Source organism: Aspergillus nomiae, assembly GCF_001204775.2.
Source record: "Aspergillus nomiae NRRL 13137 chromosome Unknown contig00060, whole genome shotgun sequence".
NCBI lineage: Eukaryota > Fungi > Ascomycota > Eurotiomycetes > Eurotiales > Aspergillaceae > Aspergillus > Aspergillus nomiae.
Genome location: NW_015378115.1, coordinates 94,868 through 115,773, shown reverse-complemented (window position 1 = coordinate 115,773; position 20,906 = coordinate 94,868). Strand labels below are relative to the sequence as shown.

General features: G+C 48.1%; 5 protein-coding genes across 5 annotated transcripts; 2 read left to right on the top strand and 3 right to left on the bottom strand.

The window, feature by feature from the left end:
• Positions 1–307: 307 nt before the first annotated feature.
• Positions 308–1,610, bottom strand: ANOM_003383 (D-isomer specific 2-hydroxyacid dehydrogenase family protein; the record flags this gene model as incomplete). The annotated part of the gene is made up of 4 exons (XM_015548640.1): positions 308–882; positions 975–1,261; positions 1,323–1,392; positions 1,448–1,610. The coding sequence occupies 4 exons, from the start codon at positions 1,608–1,610 to the stop codon at positions 308–310; spliced, it is 1,095 nt and encodes a 364-aa protein (XP_015409073.1).
• A 1,677-nt stretch (positions 1,611–3,287) lies between these two features.
• ANOM_003382 (uncharacterized protein) lies at positions 3,288–5,045 on the bottom strand (the record flags this gene model as incomplete). Its single annotated transcript, XM_015548639.1, has 1 exon — positions 3,288–5,045. One exon carries the CDS (start codon positions 5,043–5,045, stop codon positions 3,288–3,290), a length of 1,758 nt encoding a protein of 585 aa, XP_015409074.1.
• Positions 5,046–5,862: 817 nt separating this feature from the next.
• ANOM_003381 (uncharacterized protein) lies at positions 5,863–9,365 on the top strand (the record flags this gene model as incomplete). The annotated part of the gene is made up of 2 exons (XM_015548638.1): positions 5,863–7,648; positions 7,717–9,365. 2 exons carry the CDS (start codon positions 5,863–5,865, stop codon positions 9,363–9,365), a joined length of 3,435 nt encoding a protein of 1,144 aa, XP_015409071.1.
• Positions 9,366–17,139: 7,774 nt separating this feature from the next.
• Positions 17,140–18,654, top strand: ANOM_003380 (uncharacterized protein; the record flags this gene model as incomplete). The annotated part of the gene is made up of 1 exon (XM_015548637.1): positions 17,140–18,654. The coding sequence occupies one exon, from the start codon at positions 17,140–17,142 to the stop codon at positions 18,652–18,654; it is 1,515 nt and encodes a 504-aa protein (XP_015409072.1).
• A 209-nt stretch (positions 18,655–18,863) lies between these two features.
• ANOM_003379 (uncharacterized protein) lies at positions 18,864–20,746 on the bottom strand (the record flags this gene model as incomplete). Its single annotated transcript, XM_015548636.1, has 4 exons — positions 18,864–20,367; positions 20,429–20,499; positions 20,552–20,625; positions 20,686–20,746. The coding sequence occupies 4 exons, from the start codon at positions 20,744–20,746 to the stop codon at positions 18,864–18,866; spliced, it is 1,710 nt and encodes a 569-aa protein (XP_015409062.1).
• Positions 20,747–20,906: the final 160 nt, after the last annotated feature.

Here is a 20,906-nt window from a genome sequence, read left to right as displayed (position 1 = left end):
AGAAAAATCTTAATCTGCTCTGCTAATCTACAACCGCCATTGGCTCCACTTCATTCCATTCTTCTATGAATGCTCACCCCCTTGTGGACTAGGTTACAACGGTTAGGTTATGCCACTCTAAGCAGATATGCCGCAGTCTAGTCAGGGCCCATTCATGGGCCCTGAAGAAGACTAGAATAGACCCTTTGTTCGATTTCCTTTTCGTCTTTCATCAATTCCTAGGAGCACACCACAGCAGAGGCTCAATTAGCTTCTGTCTCATGGACCTCGTTTGTAGAGCAGATGTTTGACTGGTTCGATCGCTAAATCAACACCTATGATACTCGTTGATCAACTCCTGCCCCTCACGTATACGGGCCAAATTGAGGCGTAGAATCTCTAGTGAGCGAGCCCAGTACCGCTTGCCGAATGCACTCATGTGTGAACCGATGTTCACATTTGGCTGCTCCCAGAGTGGATGTTCCACTGGCAGAGGCTCAGGGTCAGTCACGTCCAAAGCCGCACCTCCTAAGGCCCCAGACTGCAGTGCCGATAGCAGGGCATCCTGGTCAAGTACCTTGCCTCGCGATATATTGGTTAAGAAGGGTTTCTGAGTGGTGGACTTGCAATGTGCAGAAATGATGTCTAACTCCTCTTTACCTATCAGGTTGGTAGTTCCCGTGTTCAAGGGAAGAGAGACCACAAGGTGATCTAAACCCTGGGCCAAGAAACTATGAAGTGATGATCGGTCTCGCCCGCTATACCACGCTTCAGGTATCAGACCATCTGGATCTCCTGTCCCTGGGATTATAAATCCAGTATCCTTTCGCGACTCTGCCGTTAGCCTTGGTTGTGCCGTGTATACCAAGACCCTCATACCCAGACCAGATGCAACGCGAGCAACTAATTGATATTAGCCTGCAAATTGGAAGACGAGGCACCATTCGCTGCGGTAGCAAAGAAGACGATATCATTCTTTCACGTGCGTGTCTTACCTTGGCGTCCAATACTACCATATCCTAAAATGCCGACAGTTTGGCCCACATTGTCATCAACCCCCCATTGAGATACTTCCTTCAATGTCAGCCAGCGATGCTGACTACTAGCTTCTAGAATCTTCGGATACATTCTTGAGTACGCAAGCCAATTCATGACCACCCACTCTGCGATCGGCGGCCCGTGGATCCCCGAGCTTGTGGACATGCGTATGTTCGTGTCACGGAAGATAGGACGGTTGATCAGATGATCCACGCCAGCCGAGAAAGTGTGCAAATACTTCAGCCTACGGTTCCATCATTAGCGACCGTCTGTTGATACTTCCAAAGTATATTCAAGTGGCTTACTGGGGAGTTTGATCGGGATGCGGTACAATGCCAAAAGCTGTGGTCATAATGGTTACCCTCTGAAGTAAATCTAACTCTCCCGGTTAGTTGTCATAGTGATTGGTGCTGTTGAGTGGTCCTCTAACCAGAAGGAATAATATCATCGGTGAGCTCCAATGTACCAGGGGGGATCTCAAAGAATGCCACCTCTATAGTAGAAAATTGCTGGCGAATTAAGTCAATTGCTTCCTTTGGTTCTGGCAAAGGAAGGAAGACGAGGAGGAGTTCCCGTGAATTATCTTTCGACATTTCTATCGTAGATAATTCGACTGCGATAAGGTTAAGCTAGCAAGAAAATAAGCTGAGAGAGAGAAAAAGGAAAGGTGAAATCGGTGGTTATATTTAAGTGTGTCGATTCAACTGCCGTGCAGGGTACTTAGTGCATGAGCGGGGAAAAACCCTTGCGCAGGGATGAAGGGGGGTAAAGCGGCTACATGTACTAACGCGGCAGTTTAACAAACAAATGAAAAGTTCTACTATCATATAAGCCAATTAAATCTATTTATTAGATCCCGCTTTATTACCTACCGGTCATAGTCGTCGAAGTGCTCGGATATCGACGGGTAACGGGTTAAAATTCCGAGCAATACGGTGGACGCAATGTATATCAACCAATCATAGGTATTGAAATACTTGGATAATTCACGGCGTATTGCCGACAATTGGGACGAATTTATCAAGACCCCCCACAACGACAAATTGGTATGTCTCGCACTGCACTGTTGACAAAGCAGCTGTGAGCTATACATTGAGGGTATTGGCAGTGATGGGATAGGCCAGGAGCTTGGTAGCCATATCAGGTGCCTTTGCGTTCCTGTAGAGCAACCAGAAGCTCCCGCGGAGAGTGCTACTCCATGTATCAATCCAACTTGCAAGTACAGCGCCCTGAAATGGGCCATGTTTGGTTGTAAGCACAGTCCTGGCAATCTAATCATTCTTTCACGTTGTTCTTCTTATGTTCATACAGAATATCTTACAGAATGCATTGCTTACTCTTTCCCTTTTGTTTCCACTGTACATGCTTACTAGGAGGCACTCTATGGTTGAACTCATTCTGTTACACCTTCCCACGGAAGGCCACTTGTTTCCACACTGACAAAGGATATGTTAGAACATTATGGATACGAAGTTCATTTCTGAGGAGTCACGACAAGAGCCATCTCAAGGTAAATGGATACCGGCACCGGTGGTGACACCACCGCGTTGAGCACCGATGAACACATGTCTAGCTCGAGGGCAACAAGGGCATTCCGTTTTGGTCCGTGCGCGTGGCAGATAATTGCGAACATGGAAGGGGACCGACTGCATATTATGTTATGATGATTTAGACAAAATATGCGCATCTAGTTTTGGACCAGGAGTTTGGTGGTGCTTGTCGTGTATATAATTATACCAACTTAATCATTCTCCATTGTTATAACTATCCCACAAAAGACTGTATCATTCGGACCAGGTACGTGACTTTTAGATAGATACCTTCTCGTACCACCTAAGTCTAGGCTGCGGCAAATCCGCTCCGTTGGATGTCAAAGTCATATCCGCATCCAACCTATATCTGTAAAATCCAACAATAATCCGCAATAGTATAATGTTCCCTAATTTAACTTGTTTTGATATTTTATATAACCCCTATACAGCTAGACTTCCCCATAACTGGACTTGAGTCGAAGGTCTTGACCCGAAATCCAACCCAGCCTGGGTTCGGGTTGAACTTCCTGGATGCAACTCGGACACAATACTGGTCCGACAATAAAATATATTTTACTATAGTAAATAGCTCTGCTTATAAAGATATCAATATAGATATTATTACCTCTTCTGGATTCGGACACAGTGTGAGTATTCTTTATCTATCCAGGCCTGGCATGGGTCACTCAAAATATTCCATTGACAACATCAATCCTCGATCTACCCGGTATTGGCAGGCTAGCTGGGGTTTGCATAAGTAACATCACACACTATATCCTGGTAATCAGAGAACTTGACCGACTTGTACGCGAACGCCTTTGACCCTGGAAAGATGAAGGACTGCAATTTATCTCCGTCGATTGACTGCAATTCGGGTGGTGCAAGATCGACGCCCTTGAGACCGTTCACCACGGCGTTAATCCCGGAGAAGGTGTCAATGAACAGGCTCCTATCGCCTCCCTGTGAATTGTCCTCGTCGCTGGACTTGCCTTTAACGGTCTGCAAACTTCCATGATCGCTAATCTGAAGGTTATATGAGACGGTTGACTTCCTGTCGATGGCATTGATGTCATCTTTGGTCAGGTTCTTCTGGACGAAGAAGCGGACAACATGATGCTGCTCAATCGTCATGGAACTGCCCGCAAAGGTGACGGAGCAGTTATATTTATTCCAAACCTCCACCGCTCCGTACAATCGGAACAGCCCACTATGGGCTTTGTCCGCACCATAACCCTCATAGGATATATGTATGACATCCTTACCCTTCTCTGTGACTTCAACCTTATCGGGGTCCTTTCCGTATTCTATCCTGACAGGAAAGAAGTTAATATGCGGTTTCAAGGGGTCGTCGTTATCGCCCGTAACCTTGACAATGGGATGTCCGCAGTACATTTTGGCATGAGATACTAATTGGTCTTTGAGGTAGTTGGCAAAGGTGGTCCGGTTGATGGCCATAGTCCCACTCTTTGTTGCCTTGTCTTCGGGAACAACCCAATTCCAAGTGAACTTTGGAAGAGGTGGATTAGACGGTAGCTTCTTATTGCCAGTAAGGCAAAAATAGTCCAACGTTCTGAACATTTTGCCGTCTTTCGCCGTCTGCAGACTGACATGGCGCTGGTAGTCACACATCACCAATTGGGAGCTGTCTTTGGATTGCACGACGGCCGTGATGGCGACAAGTGGAAGCCCCCTTTCGGCTGCAGACTTGCTCCAAGTGCCGCTGAACGTCTTCTGAAGAAGAGGGAAGACATCAGAGCCCTTGTCGAGGCCGGGAAAATCAGGCGTGCTATCGAGTGTGGCGCTATCAAGGTCGTAGAGCAGCTGCTGTAAGCTGAAAGCTGTGTCCTTGAGGTTCTTCAGCTTGTCTTTTATTTCTTGCTTGACAGTGGGATGGTTGTTTAGGTATGTTGTGTTCAGTTGTGTGTCTAAGTCTGCTACCTTGAGATTCACCTTCATCTCTGCATACCAGGGCTTGCCGGGTGGCTGTCGGTGGAGGACCAGCGTGTGGTCAGAAGACCCCCATCCACTAGGGATCTGCAGCTCAATGATGGATACCTCCGAGCAGTACAGCCTGAACCGTACATGGGTTGCATCCTCGTCGGCAAACTCCACAATGTCCAAATCCTTGGGCTGCATACCCGGTGGAATTCCCATCTGCAACTTAATGCCATATCGAAATTTGGCATCTACCAGGGGCTGCCAGATCGATTGATCAATCTTACCAGCAGGAGTTGTGAATGGGTTCACATTTTTAGTGAGTTTGAGGAGCTCCTCCAGTGTGATGCTTTTGTCCACATTGCCTTGGCTGTCCACCAGGAAGCAAAGATACTGGACCGGTTGATCAGAGTTATTGAAGTATGCACGGAGACCATCGTTGATACTGGTCTCGGTAGTTGAAACGACAAAATCGTATCCGGTCTTGATTGTTTTGTCGCCATTTTTAAAGTCGTAGTGGAAGTCAGAACCCGACAGATGCGATTCTGTGTCGGCGCCCATGATGTTTCAGATTAGGGGTGTTGGTCGTTTGTTTGAGAGGAACGATAAATATAAAAGAGGTTTTCGATGGCTCTTCGTGACCAGGAAGGGCGCGCTCGCTGCCCTCTAGATATACAACCTCACTACATCCTTTCGAGTACACATTTATTCTCCATGTCACGGTGAGTAAGTGGGGGGCTGATCAATTGCTGTTACGTGGCACATCATGCAAGCGCCTGTTTTGGGTGGAAACGAAAAGACATAGCAGCTGAACATCCAACTGATCAGCATCAGATTCACTGATAAGACGTAAAGGAAGGAATTGAAAGCGGACCAGGCAACAAGGCAACCTTCGGAGACTCATATCTTTGCACGGGCCAGAGCTTTGCTGGCATCGCGGGGGCTGACTCTTAAAGTTTTCAGCTCATGCGTGCAGACGCCCAGTGCCATGGTTTGTAGATCCACCCGTTCATGCGGGCCAATCGTTCCGATCATGCGTTGTTCAGCTGCTCGATACCCGCCGGCAAGGCCCGAAGCGGACGAGTCGATCCTTGACGGCAAATGTGTTCTATACTGAAAGTAGAAAAGATAAGCCCAGTTTCAGCTGAATATTTCCACTTTCATTCGAAGCAACTAGTGGAACTTAAACCCCTCATACTAACATATCCGGTCAGGTGTCAATGGGGAACACATCCCCATAGCAGACAGGATGAGTTAAGCTGATTGACAGGCTACATATATAGTCGTCTTCGCGGTGTGGATGGCAATCAGAAAAGACTTGCACCCCTCCTCCACCCAGGATAATCGCCAGTTACTTCGCTTGAATTGGTCGACCATAATGGCCTCCACAGACAATTCGGGAAAGAGGCTTCGTCTGACCTACGACACCGAATTGATCCAAAATTACATTCAGGGCGAGATAGTCTCCCCGAAAAATAAGTTCGAGGCCCTCCAGACAAAGGATGGCCACACTCTGCTCTTTGGCGTCGACTCTTCCAATATATTCCATGTCATCGAAGAGAGCAGCGGCAAACACAGTACAGGTTGGGCGCTGAGCGATCTTTCCACAGCGGCGATCAGCTCTCAACTACCGGGAAAGAAGGATACGATGGTGAGGACATTCGACGTCGGGCAGAGTGTTCTCGATCAAACCATCGGAATGGCCATGGCTGTTCGAGTTGAAGGGAAAGACCACCTTTTCGTATCCCTGAAGAATTCCAACTCGGATACGTCCTGGATAAAGAACCCGGAATGGACATTGGTCCCGTTTGATGCCGCCAATGAGACACAATCAAGCATTACCGTTGTAGGTATCTGGTTTGCAGAGACAGATAGCCAGAAACAATACCTTGTTGTTGATATTGATCGATCTGGATCGTCCACGATGAAGGATATCGCACGCTACTATGTCGATCCGTCTATAACTTCTGGTAGTCGCTGGGTTAAACATGATGTCCCGGTCGACATCGCCGCCGGCTACTATCAAAGCTGTATCGGACGTGTGCACCGTGGCAGGATCGATGGAATCTACACTACTGGAACCTCTGGAGGCAGCCCCCAGCTTGATTATGTGCCGCTTGAAAACATCTTCGGGGATGGACCGCCCCTTCCAACCCGGTTCAAGCTGCCAGACAACAAGATTCCATCCGCTATAGCCACTGCTCGTAAGGAAAATGGCGAGACAGACCTGTATATGCTCAGTGGCGAGACTCTCTATCGCATAGCAGCCGAGAAGCAGACGGATGATGCTACCGCGGACGCCGTTCTGACCAATAGCCTGCTTTCTGGAACTGGAGTGCTACGCGCCATGATCCACCAAGAAGTGTTGACTCTTTTCGGCAAGAATGGGAGTGATCAGGTCTATTGCCTTTCATGCAACATCGAAAAGGTGGCTGATCAAAGAGCATGGAATGTCCCAGTTCCTATCTCCAACGGAGTCGAGCAGATTTCGGCGTACGTGAACAGGGCAGATGGGGGAAACACCATATTCACATCTGGTGGGGGCAGGCTAGGCAAGATCACTCAGGACATCAATACTCTGTGGAAGTCACAGAATATCAAGCTGGCACCATCCTCAACCACTGAAAAGGCCCTTGTCTTCAAATCTTACACGACCTTCATCCATGTGATGGATGACAATGAATTAGCGGCCAGCGGTGCCACTCTGAAGGTTTCAACAGCCTCGCGCACACCCGTCTATATCAACGGCTTGTATTACGTCCTTGGACAGAGTCCAATTGAAGTCAAGGCAGACAGAACCGGCTTGATGACGGTAATCGAGGAGACGCCGAATATCAACGGTGCAACGCTCACAGTATCAACGGATGGAGGTAGGACACGTACTGCCATCAACCCGATGAATAAGTCCTTTGAAAAGCTTGGAAAGCTCGATTCCAAGGACTCCCTCCGTGATGCCAGCTTTCCATCGGAGACGCCTGGAGGGGGGGTTGTGGGAACACCGAAGAAAAGTCCGCTGGTAGAGCAATCGACCAAGGATAGCGACCTCGATAAGGTCGCCGCAAATATGGCAGGGCTGAACAAGGCGTACTCTCATGTTAAAACTGCCAAACCCGCAGGGCGAAGCCTTCACGGCAACCTCCGAGCCATATCAAGTGGGGACTTCGGTAATGATATCCTCATCGGGATTGGGGACATCTTCAGTTGGCTCGAGTCTGGTATCGAAGCGTGGTAGAGGTTATTTGGCATGAGGCAACGCAGGCATGGCACTTCGTCGTGACGATCGCCGGGGATATCTACCGCGCCATTCTAGACACCGTGGAGGCCGTTATTGCTGCTGTCGAGTGGATTTTTAATGCCATCAAGACGGCGATCAAGGCGATTATTCAATTTATAGAGTTCTTGTTTGAATGGGACGACATCAAACGGACCAAGAATGTGCTCTACAATATTTCGAAACAGTTCTTTCAGCATCAGATTGACAGCATTGGGGACGCCAAGAGCACCTTTAACAATAAAATTGAATCTGTGGAGAAATCTCTCAACGAATGGGCTGACGTCGACTGGTCACCTCTTGGGGATAGCATGAGCAAGCCTGCGTCGAGCAGCAGCAAAAGCAACTCCCAGAATCAAACGCCTGGCTCTCAGTTGCTAGTTCATCATTACAAGAACAACGCCAACAGTGTCAGTGTTGTCGCTGACTCGCCGTTTTCTGGGGATATCAATAAGGACCCTGCTCAGAGAGCCCTTAACGATCTACATAGCGCACTGTCTAAAGAAGATAAAGTGATTTCCGGCTTTCGCGACCAGATTGGAGAAGTGGCCAAGCAATTCGCGACAATGACCATCGAGGACGCTATCAAGAAGATCGTGGCTATCTTAGTTGATGGCATCCTTGCCAGCGTGGAGGTGGTAGTCGATGCCCTCCTGGATCTACTGCAGGATCTGGCGACAGCAGTAGTGGGTATGGTGGACGCAAAGCTTCATATCCCCATTATTTCTGATATCCTGAATGCCATTGGTATCCCGGATATCTCTTTTCTTGACCTCTTCACCTGGGTTGCGGCTGTCTGCTACACCGTCGTGTATAAGATCGCAAAGGGAGAGCCTCCCTTTCCGGACAACAAGGATGTACAATCTGTGATCGATGCCAGCAGCTGGAATGATCTAATTAACAAATTGCATCCTCCTGCAGCATCCTCAGTCGCTTCTAGCGCCCTCTATGCCATGCCCGTCTCGGGGCTCGCCTCTGCGTCAGCTATGACTCCCTCAAGCAAGCCAACCGTTCTCCAGGATGTCATTTTCATCACTGGACACTCCGTGAGTGGAATATGCGGAGTCCTTGGTGCATTTGTAAACGCCGCAGAAGCTGAGTTTCCAACTGGTGACAACCCGATGTCCACACCATCAGCCATCCTTGGGTTCATTGGCGCAGCATCCGAAGCCGTGGCCGATATTGTGTCACCAAAGGATCCCCTTGAGGAGCCTATCTTCAGTGCGCTTAGCACCGCCACGAGTGTCACGACTGCAGTCTCCAAAATTGTGTTCAGTAGCTATGGTCAGAAAAGGCTGAGCAGATTGGGATTACCCACAGCTGAAGACCCACGCGGTATGGGCGCGGGGATTAACGTGTTACTGGTGGGTGTCGGTGCCGCCACAACAATCAAACATTTTGTGGAGCTGGCCAAAGATCCAGCTGGAAAAGACCGGTCAGCTGCGATTGTCGGGGAAGTCTCAAATCTGACTTCTTATATCAGCCGAATCTCGTATGCATTGGCTGTCAATGATATCGAGGAAGACACGCGGCAGGTAGTCATCGCAGTTATGACTGTGAGCAATCTAATCACAGCCGGTCTCCAGATAGCAGAGGCGATTGTTGATTAAGATTATTTATATATCAAGCTTAGCCATTTCGTTGTCCAAGCTATATGCGGTTTCTCCTTTCCTGTGACCGACCCAAAAAAACGTTATGGAACTGTATTCGTAGCTTTTAAGATTCAAACAAGATACTCGTGTGGGCAGAATTGGTTGATTGGGTTCCCCGCTGGGACCCCGTAGCTTCTGGGGGTAGACCCTACGGAGTAGATCTAGAGGAGCTCCATAGTGGAGCTGACTAGTGAGATCTGTGAAGGAGAATCTTAGAACTATGTAGTGAACCGCGGTGGTAATAGTACCTTACGACCAGACGAGTCTACAAATAATTCGTTGAATGACCGCCGATACCACAGAGGCGTGTGCTGTCTAAAATCTACTTGTTGTACAGCGAGAGTGGAATCAGAACATATATTGTTGGCTAGGAATGATGGCCGGTTCAAGTGTAATATTTTTTACTCAAGCACCTATCGATTGACGCAGCTATGTCGTCTCACAGATGGATAGATCGATGTTCAACTGAGAGTGGACACGCAATGTATATTGAGGATAGAGACCGAGAAGCTATTGTGTCAGTATGGGCACTTGGTTATTACGAATATCGAGTGCCCAACCAAGGAGCTGTGTGATATCCAGGTGGTGGGACCCCGAGATGTCAGCCAGCTTTAGATATGGACCCGGAACCCGCCCGAACGATTTATAGCATACATTATTCCTCGCCATGCGCAATCACACTGGTGCCCAGCTCCAGCATACCCATTTGGCACCTCCGTATCTCATGGGGTGCCTTGCCCACAAACTGACTCCTGTGAGTAATAGTTCCTGACCGCTAATATGTGCGTTTTTCTATACTTCAGTCTCAACACATGAATCGTCATGTACATATTATGTAGTTGTGAGACTCTTGGTCTACCTAGCCCAATTGAGTAGACATTATAACAGTTATATTCAGCAAACCTCAACGCCCCCATATAGCTAGATTATAACGGTTAGGTTATGCCACTCTAATTATATCTCTCATAGCCGTTAGCGATTAGCTCCTAAGGAGCCCTTACCCCACTTTCCAATTCCACGCTTTAAGATTGAACTTTTGAAAGCTCACCAACATATGCGTCGGTTTTGTAACGCACAATGAATTTTAAATCACCGAAGTTGTAGGGCCGAAAAACTATTACATATATTGGCTGGCTGACCAGACTCTCGGTATGAAGCGACTGAATCAGTCACGTTTTTGTGCGAGGAAGGTAAGACCATGAATGCCCAACCAGGTAGGTATATACCTATTAACCCCCCTTTATCTTTCACATCTGTTCTTTTTGTTATATTCAACCAAACAAATCTATCATCACTGTACTTGAGCACGTCGTATCTAGAGGCCCTCCACATAAAGAGATCATTTGAAAATGTCGGTGACATTCCCAGTTGACTACATCATGGATGTAAAGCTCGAGGCCAACCTAGGCTCTGATATCCCCCTCTACGATCGTCGGTTTTACAACGAAAGGTGCCCGGATGAAGAACCCAGCTTGAAAAGGGTCAACGGAACGACCTTCAACTTCGAAGAGGAAGACTACTGGCTATTCTGCGTCCATCTGAACAAAGCCGAGATGGAGTTCGCAATTGGGGGCGAGAATCCCGCCTATGCGACCTCACACCCAAACTGGCGTAATTTGTCCACGAAAAAGGATAGGGAGCTTGTGCTGCATTATCACGAGGTTGGAATTTTTAATGCGCCGTGTCAGACCTGGTGTGATTTCAAGCTCGATTTCGATCGATATGTCGGGATTCGGTGTCCCAAGATGACAAACCCGGCTATCACGATCAAGGCAAACGGGAACCATGGCGAGGTCAAGTGGGTCGGCTTGTTCGTCAAATCGAGCGTCGAGGACAAAAACGAATTTATTGCAGTCAAGACGACGAATCGCTTATTACCCGCGTACGCTAAACGTAACGAGTCATACGAATGGTATTCGCCCGATCGCGGCGTGGATGTAACAAATGATCGCTGCATCATGCTCTGGCCCAAGCAGTTGTATGGAACCACGGGGAATCGGCCAGATACATATAAGCAGTTTGTGACTGTCGATCCGAACAGCCCGCTGGCTGCAAGGCATATCAAGAGGGTTAAAGAAAGAGTGAGCTCCCTGTTCACCTGTCTATCCAAATCAATATCTTTACTAACAGTCCGCATCTTCAAGGTCGAGAATGGAACCGCTCTCGATGTCACAGCCCAAGGCAGATCCTATACATGGAATGTCAACAGCACAACCGCGATCTGGGGTACTCACACCAAACCACGCGGTGGTGGTCGTGGACGGTCTGTATTTAATTACTCGGCCGGGACCAAGGTTACGCATGATGACATGGAAGGTGTCAAGATCCTCCTGCGCGTCTTTGGAACGGTGACTAAGATGGCAACTGGGATGGTGAAGGGCGAATTTGCTTCTGTCTTGGAAAGTATTGTCACTCTGCCACAACAATTCGACAATTCAAGTGTGGATCCGGACGTCAAGGGCTTCATTACGGCGTTGGCAGCTCTCGGGCAGAATCAGTGGAATAATCGTCCTAGACAGCCGGGGAGCAAAGAGAAGACCATCAATACGGCGGGAGTCGAGCTGCTCTCTATGAAGCAGCACCCGTTCGATAGTGACTTTGGTTGTGACTAGCTGTTATTACTAGGAAATCACGACCTGCATACATTTACATTCCCCCAAGGCAATACTAGTCTCTACCTTCAAAGCTAAAGCACGTCTCAATATACAGTCCACAGTACTGAGCCCTATCAAGGGATCAACAGAATGAATCAATCTGCGTATATGTTTTCCAACCGCTTAATTGTTGAACCTACCGCGTTTTATTGACCTCCGTGTGGCGGATTCTGCGGCCTCGATCGTCTCCATTGCCCCATTACACCCATGCTCAAGTACGAGGCCTCGATTTTTGGCTAGTATCATTTTGTTTAGATCGAGAGCTGTCGTCATGACCATATGCGTGAAGGTTGCGTTATTATTCGCCGATCTCGCTAGTATTTCGAACATCTTTTCCTTGTCGGATGAAATAGACAGTTCCCGTTTGCTGCTTATTGATACACGCAAATCTTCGCTATTAAAGCTGTACTGCGATTGTATCCATCGCAATTGGAGCTTCTTCTTAAGCTGGCCAGTCGTGGAGTTGACTATTGTATCAGGGGCCGGTGACGTGTGCGTTTATAGTTGCTATTAAAGACTACCTTGATAAGGTCATATTCACGTGCGATCTTCTTGATATCTTCAAGAGTCTCTCGGCCCGATGGCTAGGGACTTGGTCCACCTCAGGATGCGAGAGACTACAGACAAGGACCCTTCCCAGTTATCCGAAAACTGTGCCACGAAGACAGATCATTCCGTTGCTAGTAGTCAATGGCTATTTAGTCTGACTAGGGCCTTGTGCCACATATTAGACCAATTTACGCCATGGTTTCCTTTCCTGGCGGGGGATGCTTTGCCAAGAGCATGGACTATAGACATTCGTGGTAGTCCTTATAGCGTGAGAGAGCCAAGCCATGGGATCGTAAGATGGCATGATTAATGAGTTTAAAATGTAGATAGTAGGTGCTACTGGAAAGCAGAAAAAAAGAGCTTGTACGCTTTAGGGCTACTGTCTAAACACGTAACCTCTGTACTTAATTGAGTCTCGCGTATCACGTCTACACTGAACGGAAACGACAGCGACTCGTCTCCTACAAGGAACTTCAGTGCCATTTGGATTGCATGGGAGTTTAAAGTATAGTTACATATTGATTTGGATACCACACACAAAAATGCACCATTCCGTTCTCTGGTGATTCCGGACATACGAAGGGTGTCACCGTTAGAATTGTCAATCCACCTAGATTCACTAGATGATCCGTATCCAGGGCTTCAGAAATATTTCGGTCACTCTAGCGTCATATCCGAATCGAACTCAGCACTCACCCAGTCGTATGGTACAAAATGAGCCGAAAGCGCAGTCCCTTGATATTGTAACACTTTAGATCTATAAGACGGAACATGTATGTATGTAAGTATGAAGATAGTGATTGACGGTGACTTGTAAAAGATTCTACTCACATATCCGCGGGATATTTTGTCAGCATTTTCAACAACCGTGGACAAATTGGCCCGTTGTAAGATTGAAACAGCCACCCTTGGTTGGAGTACACTCTTCAGGGCATTCGCATTTCGCTTTGGGATCTGAGCCCAATGCGGTGACAAAAATTGCCGAACCGATAATTCCTGCGATAAGAGTAAAGAATTTCATTGCTGGATTGGATTAACTTAGAGGCAAGATCTTTGATTGTGGAAGGTCAGCGAGGGGAGCGGGCGTGATCAAAATCTGATGATAGACAATGAATGGGGCAAGTAACCATGGAATTCTGGGCCCTTTAAGGTTCTTGTCCCTGATAAAATCTATTGTGTGCCTTTTTACCAAGGGTCCAGGAAGTTTATGTGACCGTTGCCTTGTTTGCTAAGTGGACCGTTTCTCTCTAGCCAAGCCCTGTTTCAGTCAGTGCCTCCTCTTGGCTTCTAGAAGTATCACCATCGTCTAAATATATAGGCTGGTCTCTTGGTTAACTCCCAGCTAATGAAGTATAAAGTATATGTTGTTTAGGCTACCTGTACGATCAGTGAAACCTATGGCTAGTATTCAAGTGTTGCATTGGATGAAAATATTTCACCCCTAGTGAGCAAATTAGGGTTCGCAGTTTCGGAGTTGGGAGAACTTTTACCAACGGGGGCCCAACGTAACCTTCGACACCCAGTGTCATAATTTTACAAGGTCTTTTTTCTGCGACCATGGATGTCATTGTAGCACAACAGAGGAGGTCACCTCTCAACCCTTCGAGACCTTCGCTTCGCGAAGTTATTCGACATACTGGTTCCAGGGCTCTTGACAACAGCTACGGGTGTGATATGCAGACGTGGATGTGCAGGAGAGTTTTTCATGCCGCGCAAACATTTACCCACCCACGATGCCGGCCCACCTCTTATGGTTTGAGCCTCAAGAACCCTCGGGTCTCAGCTCCTTAATACTAAGAATATAACGTGTTGAATCGTCTATACTTCGGGAGTACCAGACGCAAGGAAGCTGGCCTCCAATCTTTGGTATGGCGTCAGCTCAATATGATAATTTCTACTGCAAACAGCCTGGTCATTGTGGAGACGAGGTTTCTGAGATAGCCTTTAAAATTAAGCGCATTGACCCGAGCCTGCAACGAGAATGGCACGGGCAAAGCTTCGTCTATTTGACTGCATGGTGTCAAGGATCTCTCGCGCGATAATAGCCGGAAGCCCGATCGAAAGTCACACAGGTAAATAAGTAAGTAATTCGATGAAAGGTAAGTTGCCTTCCGTTATTCTAGACCATGTATTTGATGTGCACTATTGTTTAACCTAAAGCTCCATATGCCGATCAGTAAAGTCTAGAGGACTCCTAAAGCCCTAATGCATATAGTGATATCCACGGCGTCTTTCCGAAATGTTGTACGTTCCTTGAATCCGGCATCTTCAACTTTCTCGGCTCAGTTCATGGCACCAGCGGTATCCTCCTCTTTTGTTCCTCTCTTCTATCCTACTACTACTGGCCACGAGTAGGAACTATCAAGGGGCATCCAGACTAGTGCACCTCCATTACCTAGTGGGATGCATCATACCATGGGCATCTTTGGGGACCTGAATGTCTCTTCAATAATATTCGAAGTCTTACTGCCAGGTGAGCTCCGCTTATTCGGTGAAGATACTATCAAATAAGCACTTCTGGGGAATATGACTCGATCCGGAAGCATTGAGGCAATCTAGAGTCTAAGTATAGTAGCTAAGGGTGAAACTGCAACAGTTCTCTCCACTGAAGCGGCGATCAGGCTTGCTATTTTCATAATATTATTAGAGTGCGCCCTGAACACAGTTTTAAAGGGAAGGTTAATGTACTGGATGCATTGCAGGCTCACCAGTAACAAGCGAATCACTATGCCGCCTGATGTAGATGCGCATGTTATCAATGAAATTGTCGTGCTTCTTCGCGATAATCGCAGACTACCAGCCACTGTTGGATGAGCTCTTCACGCATTTGTGTGTACAGATGCTCGGACAATGAATTCTAGTGCTGCCACGGCAGCACAGCATAATACTACCATCCGATTCATTGGCTATATCCTCTTGTAGTCGTCTTATTACTCTCTTGATTAACCTTCGCTTATTTTGAATATGAATCCTAGTAGTTGGAGTATTACGTCATACCATTACCTGCATATATTTTTTGCCCACAGAAAGTCTACATTTGACCAGATCGTATCGACCTTGTAGTGGAAGCATTCATGTGCGGCTCTCTCGTGACTCGAGGCATATGCGTGCAAATCAAAATGTAGGGAGATTATGCAAAAAGGGCACACCTCAGGCAATGGCGGACCATTGTAGTTCTGGGCAAGGGAACGGTGGGTGGTAAACACGCTTGGTTTGTACAATTAAGTACGGACCGAACGTAGTAAAACATTTGACGGTCCTCGTCCCTGGGGCACGAACCTCACTGTGAATCGCGTGAGAATCCGAGTGGCCACCCTTGGCGGTTTCAGTGGCCAGCTCACCTCCAACCGCTAGGGTAGGGACTTTGCGATGGCGACAATTGTCTCACGGCTCAATATGGCTGATTTGAGACCAGACCGTTAGAATGTGAACTGGGATGTTGAAAAGGATATTGTAATGAGTGTCATTGCACTGGCATTCTGCGGTGCAGGAAAACACCAAAAGTGAGCCAATGGGTTGTGTTTGTACTCGAAAGTAGGTTACCAAACACTGAATTCAAGTAACCTCAAAAGCCAAAACAGCCTGCTGCAATCGGTATAAGGCTTCGGATTGACTTGCACTAACGTGTGCTTGATCAAGAGGTAAAAAGATGGGTATTGGTACCTAAATTAAATCTCGTTCGCTTGCCTTCAAGGTTGAACCCACACTGATCTTATCTTGGTCAATTCCGTCGGCGGATACCCGGAATTGGGCTTAATTAGGCCTAGTTCCGGATAAACTAACTTGGCCAGTAGAACCCCTTGTATTATTATTTAATTTTACTACAGATTCACCACAATGATCGAGCACTAGTACACCATTTTTTGATACATAGATATATAATTATTTCGATATTTATGCAATTCTACATACCTTAGATACATAGATTCCCTATTAAAAAGTTCTAAATATTCTCAGAGCGACAAAAACCTCAAATTCTAAATGTCTCGAGAAGACCCAGTATCAAGTCAATATATATTTCCACCTAGCTAGTAAATTAAATCTTGAAGGTAACGACAACGTATTCGAAATTTCAACTCTCCATATAGATATCTTGATACCTTTTTTCAAACGATATCAAGTATGAAGAGCCAAATTACCTAGTAAAATGAGATATGTAAGTAAGGTTTTAGGTTAAACCTCTGAAGAATAAAACCGAAACTCACCCGGCCGATCAACCCTAAAACTGATTAGTTGACTGACCGAAAAGGGATATTCTAACCAGGCAGCTCTAGTTAGATTCAGCGATGCGTCTGGATGAGGCAAGTGTAAGCACTAGGGCAGACTACTTAGGAGGCACTGATTTCCATATTAGTTTACCTTCCCCAAATTCCCCGCAATATGGGGTGGAAATCCCCCACATCCAAGGAAAAACCCCGAAAAGAGGAAGTCGGAACCGTCGAGGTAGTCTTATAACCAAAGTATAAAGCCCGGCTGTACGGTTGAACCCTGAGCTCATTTATATTGACTGCACTATTCAGATGCACAGAATGCAGTTTTTCATCCGCCGCCTGTTCGCGGTGGGCCTGTTACTCACGGCCGCCCACGCATATGCGACCAGCAGGATGGGGATGCTGCGCACCGTCATCACGACTGATATGGAGCAGGACGACCTCGCCTCACTCATCCGGTACCTACTCTACACCAATGAACTCGATACACAGGGCATCATCTACAGCTCCAGCCGCTTTCACTGGGCCGGTGACGGCAATGGCACGAAGTTCTTCCTGCCCGACCGCGAGTATACCTCCCCACAGTGGACATGGCGCTGGACGGGAACGCGGACTATCCAAGATAAAGTCGTCCCAGCATATGCAGAAATCTTCCCAAATCTGCTGAACCATGATCCATTCTACCCGACACCTGACGAGCTATTGTCCAAAGTCAAGATCGGCAATATCGAGTTCGAGGGCGAAATGGATCATGACTCGGATGGGTCTAATCTCATCCGTGCGCTACTGCTCAACGAAGATCCACGACCGCTCTACTTGCAAGCATGGGGTGGCACCAACACCATCGCCCGTGCGTTGAAGTCAATCGAGGAGCAGTACTCGGGCTCTCAGCAGTGGACGCAGACCAAGGACATCGTCTCCCGGAGAGCTGTCATCATGGCGAGCGGGTTTCAGGACGAAACATATGCGAACTATATCTCCGTTAACTGGCCACAGATCCGCGTGGAGCAGTTGGGGGCCGGATACAGTACTTGGGGCTACAACTGTAATAAGGGCCAGGGCAACGTCCGTGGCTTGCCAGACGCCCACGTATACTTTACCGGTGACTGGACCAAGGCGAACATCGAAACAGGACCATATGGGAAGCTGTATCGTTCCTGGCTCGACGGCCAATCTATGCCAGGGGACCCCATGGACACTTTCGGCTATCGGAATACGGCGAATTCGTCAAGCTTTTGTAAACCACTGGGCCCGTACGCCTTCCTGTCCGAGGGTGACAACGTGGCTTTCAACCCCTTGATTACAACTGGGATTCATGATCCGGCCAACCCAAATCTCGGTGGGTGGGGCGGTCGAGCCAAGCAGAACAGCACATCGCCGAACTTGTGGGAGCTGGTTGAAAGCGAGAAGAATAGGACCGGCGCGGAGCTGAATAGCTACACAACGGACCGCTGGGCCGCGGCTGTGCAGAACGACTTTGCGGCTCGTATGCAGTGGACTCTGACACCGAAATATCAAGACGCCAACCACGCACCCTCGGTACAGATTCTGAACGGAACCACCGTCCAGGCACATCCTGGGACCACTATAACGCTGGCTGGTGCGGTTAGCGATCCGGACGGTGGCAACATCACCACAACCTGGTGGCAGTACTTCGAAGAAGGCACATACCCGGGCCGTGTGAATGTGACTGAGTCCGGTAAACATCGGGCGGATGTAACGATCCCAGATGATGCCCAAACTGGCCAGAATATTTCGATCATTCTGCAAGGCACGGACGATGGGACATTCCCACTGACCCGCTATGGCCGGATTTTTATTCAAGTCATATAACGGAGTGAACCTGGACTGGTATGACCCTACAAACTCTAGTATTGATCAAAGAAGATAGGAAAGTTGCAGGCCTTTCTGTGTAGATTCACGTGCGCAGCAATACCTGTTGAGTACACTACAATAATTATGGCTTCTCCTTGACTGATTCTCAGGTCTCATTAGCACTATCCCTTGCTAGCTGCATCGGCATAGAATGTACATATATATAACTACTCGCGGAGGTCGATCTGCTTCCCGGCAAAATACCGATATCTTCTCGCGCCCAGAACCCGAAGTTTCTTCCCGTACATGATAAGCAAAGCATTGCCAAGAAGTATGACGGTTAAAATCACACTAAATGTAATGTAAAAGCCCGTTAACCCGGAGCTAGCAATCCAGGGAGCCAGAGCAAAGACAAAGATGGTCGAGATGAGGTTGCGGATAAATGTAACACCGACGAGAGAGCCCGCCACGATCTGTCCAAGTAAATCTGTGAGCGGTCGAAGCACGGAGATGTGATTGGGATTGCAACTTACATCGGTGTAGGCATCCGTCAGATACGTGAGAGCGACGCTACTGGGTGGTGTTGAGCCAAAGGAGGCCAGTCCGAGGCCCACCGCTGGCACTGGCCACGGAAGCCCCTTATCCAAACCGATTCCAAACATGATCATTCCCGCCGGTACAAAGGGAGTAAAAGCCAAGGAGAGCCACAGGCGCATCTCCGGCTCATAAATCCCATTGTTTCGCCGCGCGAGAAGGAGAATGAGTTTGTCACTCAAGGGCCCTGCGAGGAGTATTCCCAAGGATGTGCCAATGAATGAGGGGAGACCCATCAGGCCAATCTGCGCGGCAGTGAAATTATATGGCGGAAGAGTCATCCACGATGAAAGCGTTGTGACGGTAACCGTCACCGCCGCTGTCATCGCTCCATACACAACAGCCATAAAGAATATGGCGGGAATGGTGAAAAGCATGACAAAGGGCTCGTAGCTATAACGTGCGAAGTTGGCCAGAGAGCTTGGTGAGGTTGTCCATAGCGCAAGCCTCTGCAGATAGGTCTTCTTTGGAATCGAAGGGTCGATCCAGTGCTCTATCTCCGCTTCCATTCGCATTTTGTTGTCTGCCTGTGGATTCTCTTCATCCCTTGATACGGTTTCTTGATGTTCAAAACTCTCCTTTCCGTCCTGGGCCTTCACTGGTGACATGGAGGGAGGAACCTCCTCAGTAGGGGTCGCAACAAACTTGGTTTCTTCATAGAGAAACAGAAAAGCGACCAGACCGACACCGAATAGGATCACCATCCACCACCAGACCCACCGCCAGCCCTGTGAGTCCACGATGTACCCGCCAGCCAATGGAGACAGGCTAGTTCCGATGGTCATGACCCAGACGTAGATGCCATTCATCAAACCTCTCTGGTGGACGAAATAGATATCTGCGACCGTCATCTGCACCAGGACCTCCGCCAACGCGCCGACAACGCAGCTCAGGATATTGACCACCATTAAGTCCGCAACGTTCATCATCCGTGCTGTCCACACGCTGATAGCGCATTGGAAGGCAGTGCTGAAGACATATACCGGCCGTCGACCGTATTTCAGGGCGAAGGGGATGATAATCACGCTTCCGATACAGAGCGCTCCACATCCTGCTGCGTAGCTGTCATTCAGGATCTCGAAGCTGAACCCGAGCTCGGCGTTCACAGGGCCCCAGGTGACCGTTGCAACATCGATTCTGAATGAGTTGTGACTGGTGAGACTGGCAGAAACGTGTGGCGGGAAGGAATAGCACCTACAATGCAAAAACCATCATCACATAGTAGGAAACTAGGGAAAAGTTGAGGTGCTTGCGCCATGTGGGCCAATTCTTTTGTATATCAGCGGGGCTTCCTTGCTTTCGCGGATGCACAAACACTCACCAGCGGATCGTTGGGGTCATGACTGGGTTTTGGTTGTAGGATAACGCTCGAACCGCGGTCAGACTCGGACGCCACTGTCATATGTAACATTCAGCAAAACGGCCATCAAGGGCAGATATGGGGCTCATCTATACCTTCGATGCGAACCGTGCCAGGTGGCCATGCTGGGTCAATATCCCTGTTTTCAGATGTCATTGTGATTGTTTTGACGACTCCACGTTCTAGGACAGTGCAAGTCAGAAGGGTTAATGTTCTTTACCAGCTCTGCTCATGGCGGCCTCAGCATCTTATAGGGGTAGTCCATGGAAACTCCGCGCACCCGCCTATATGACATTCCAGGCCATGGTATTGTGTT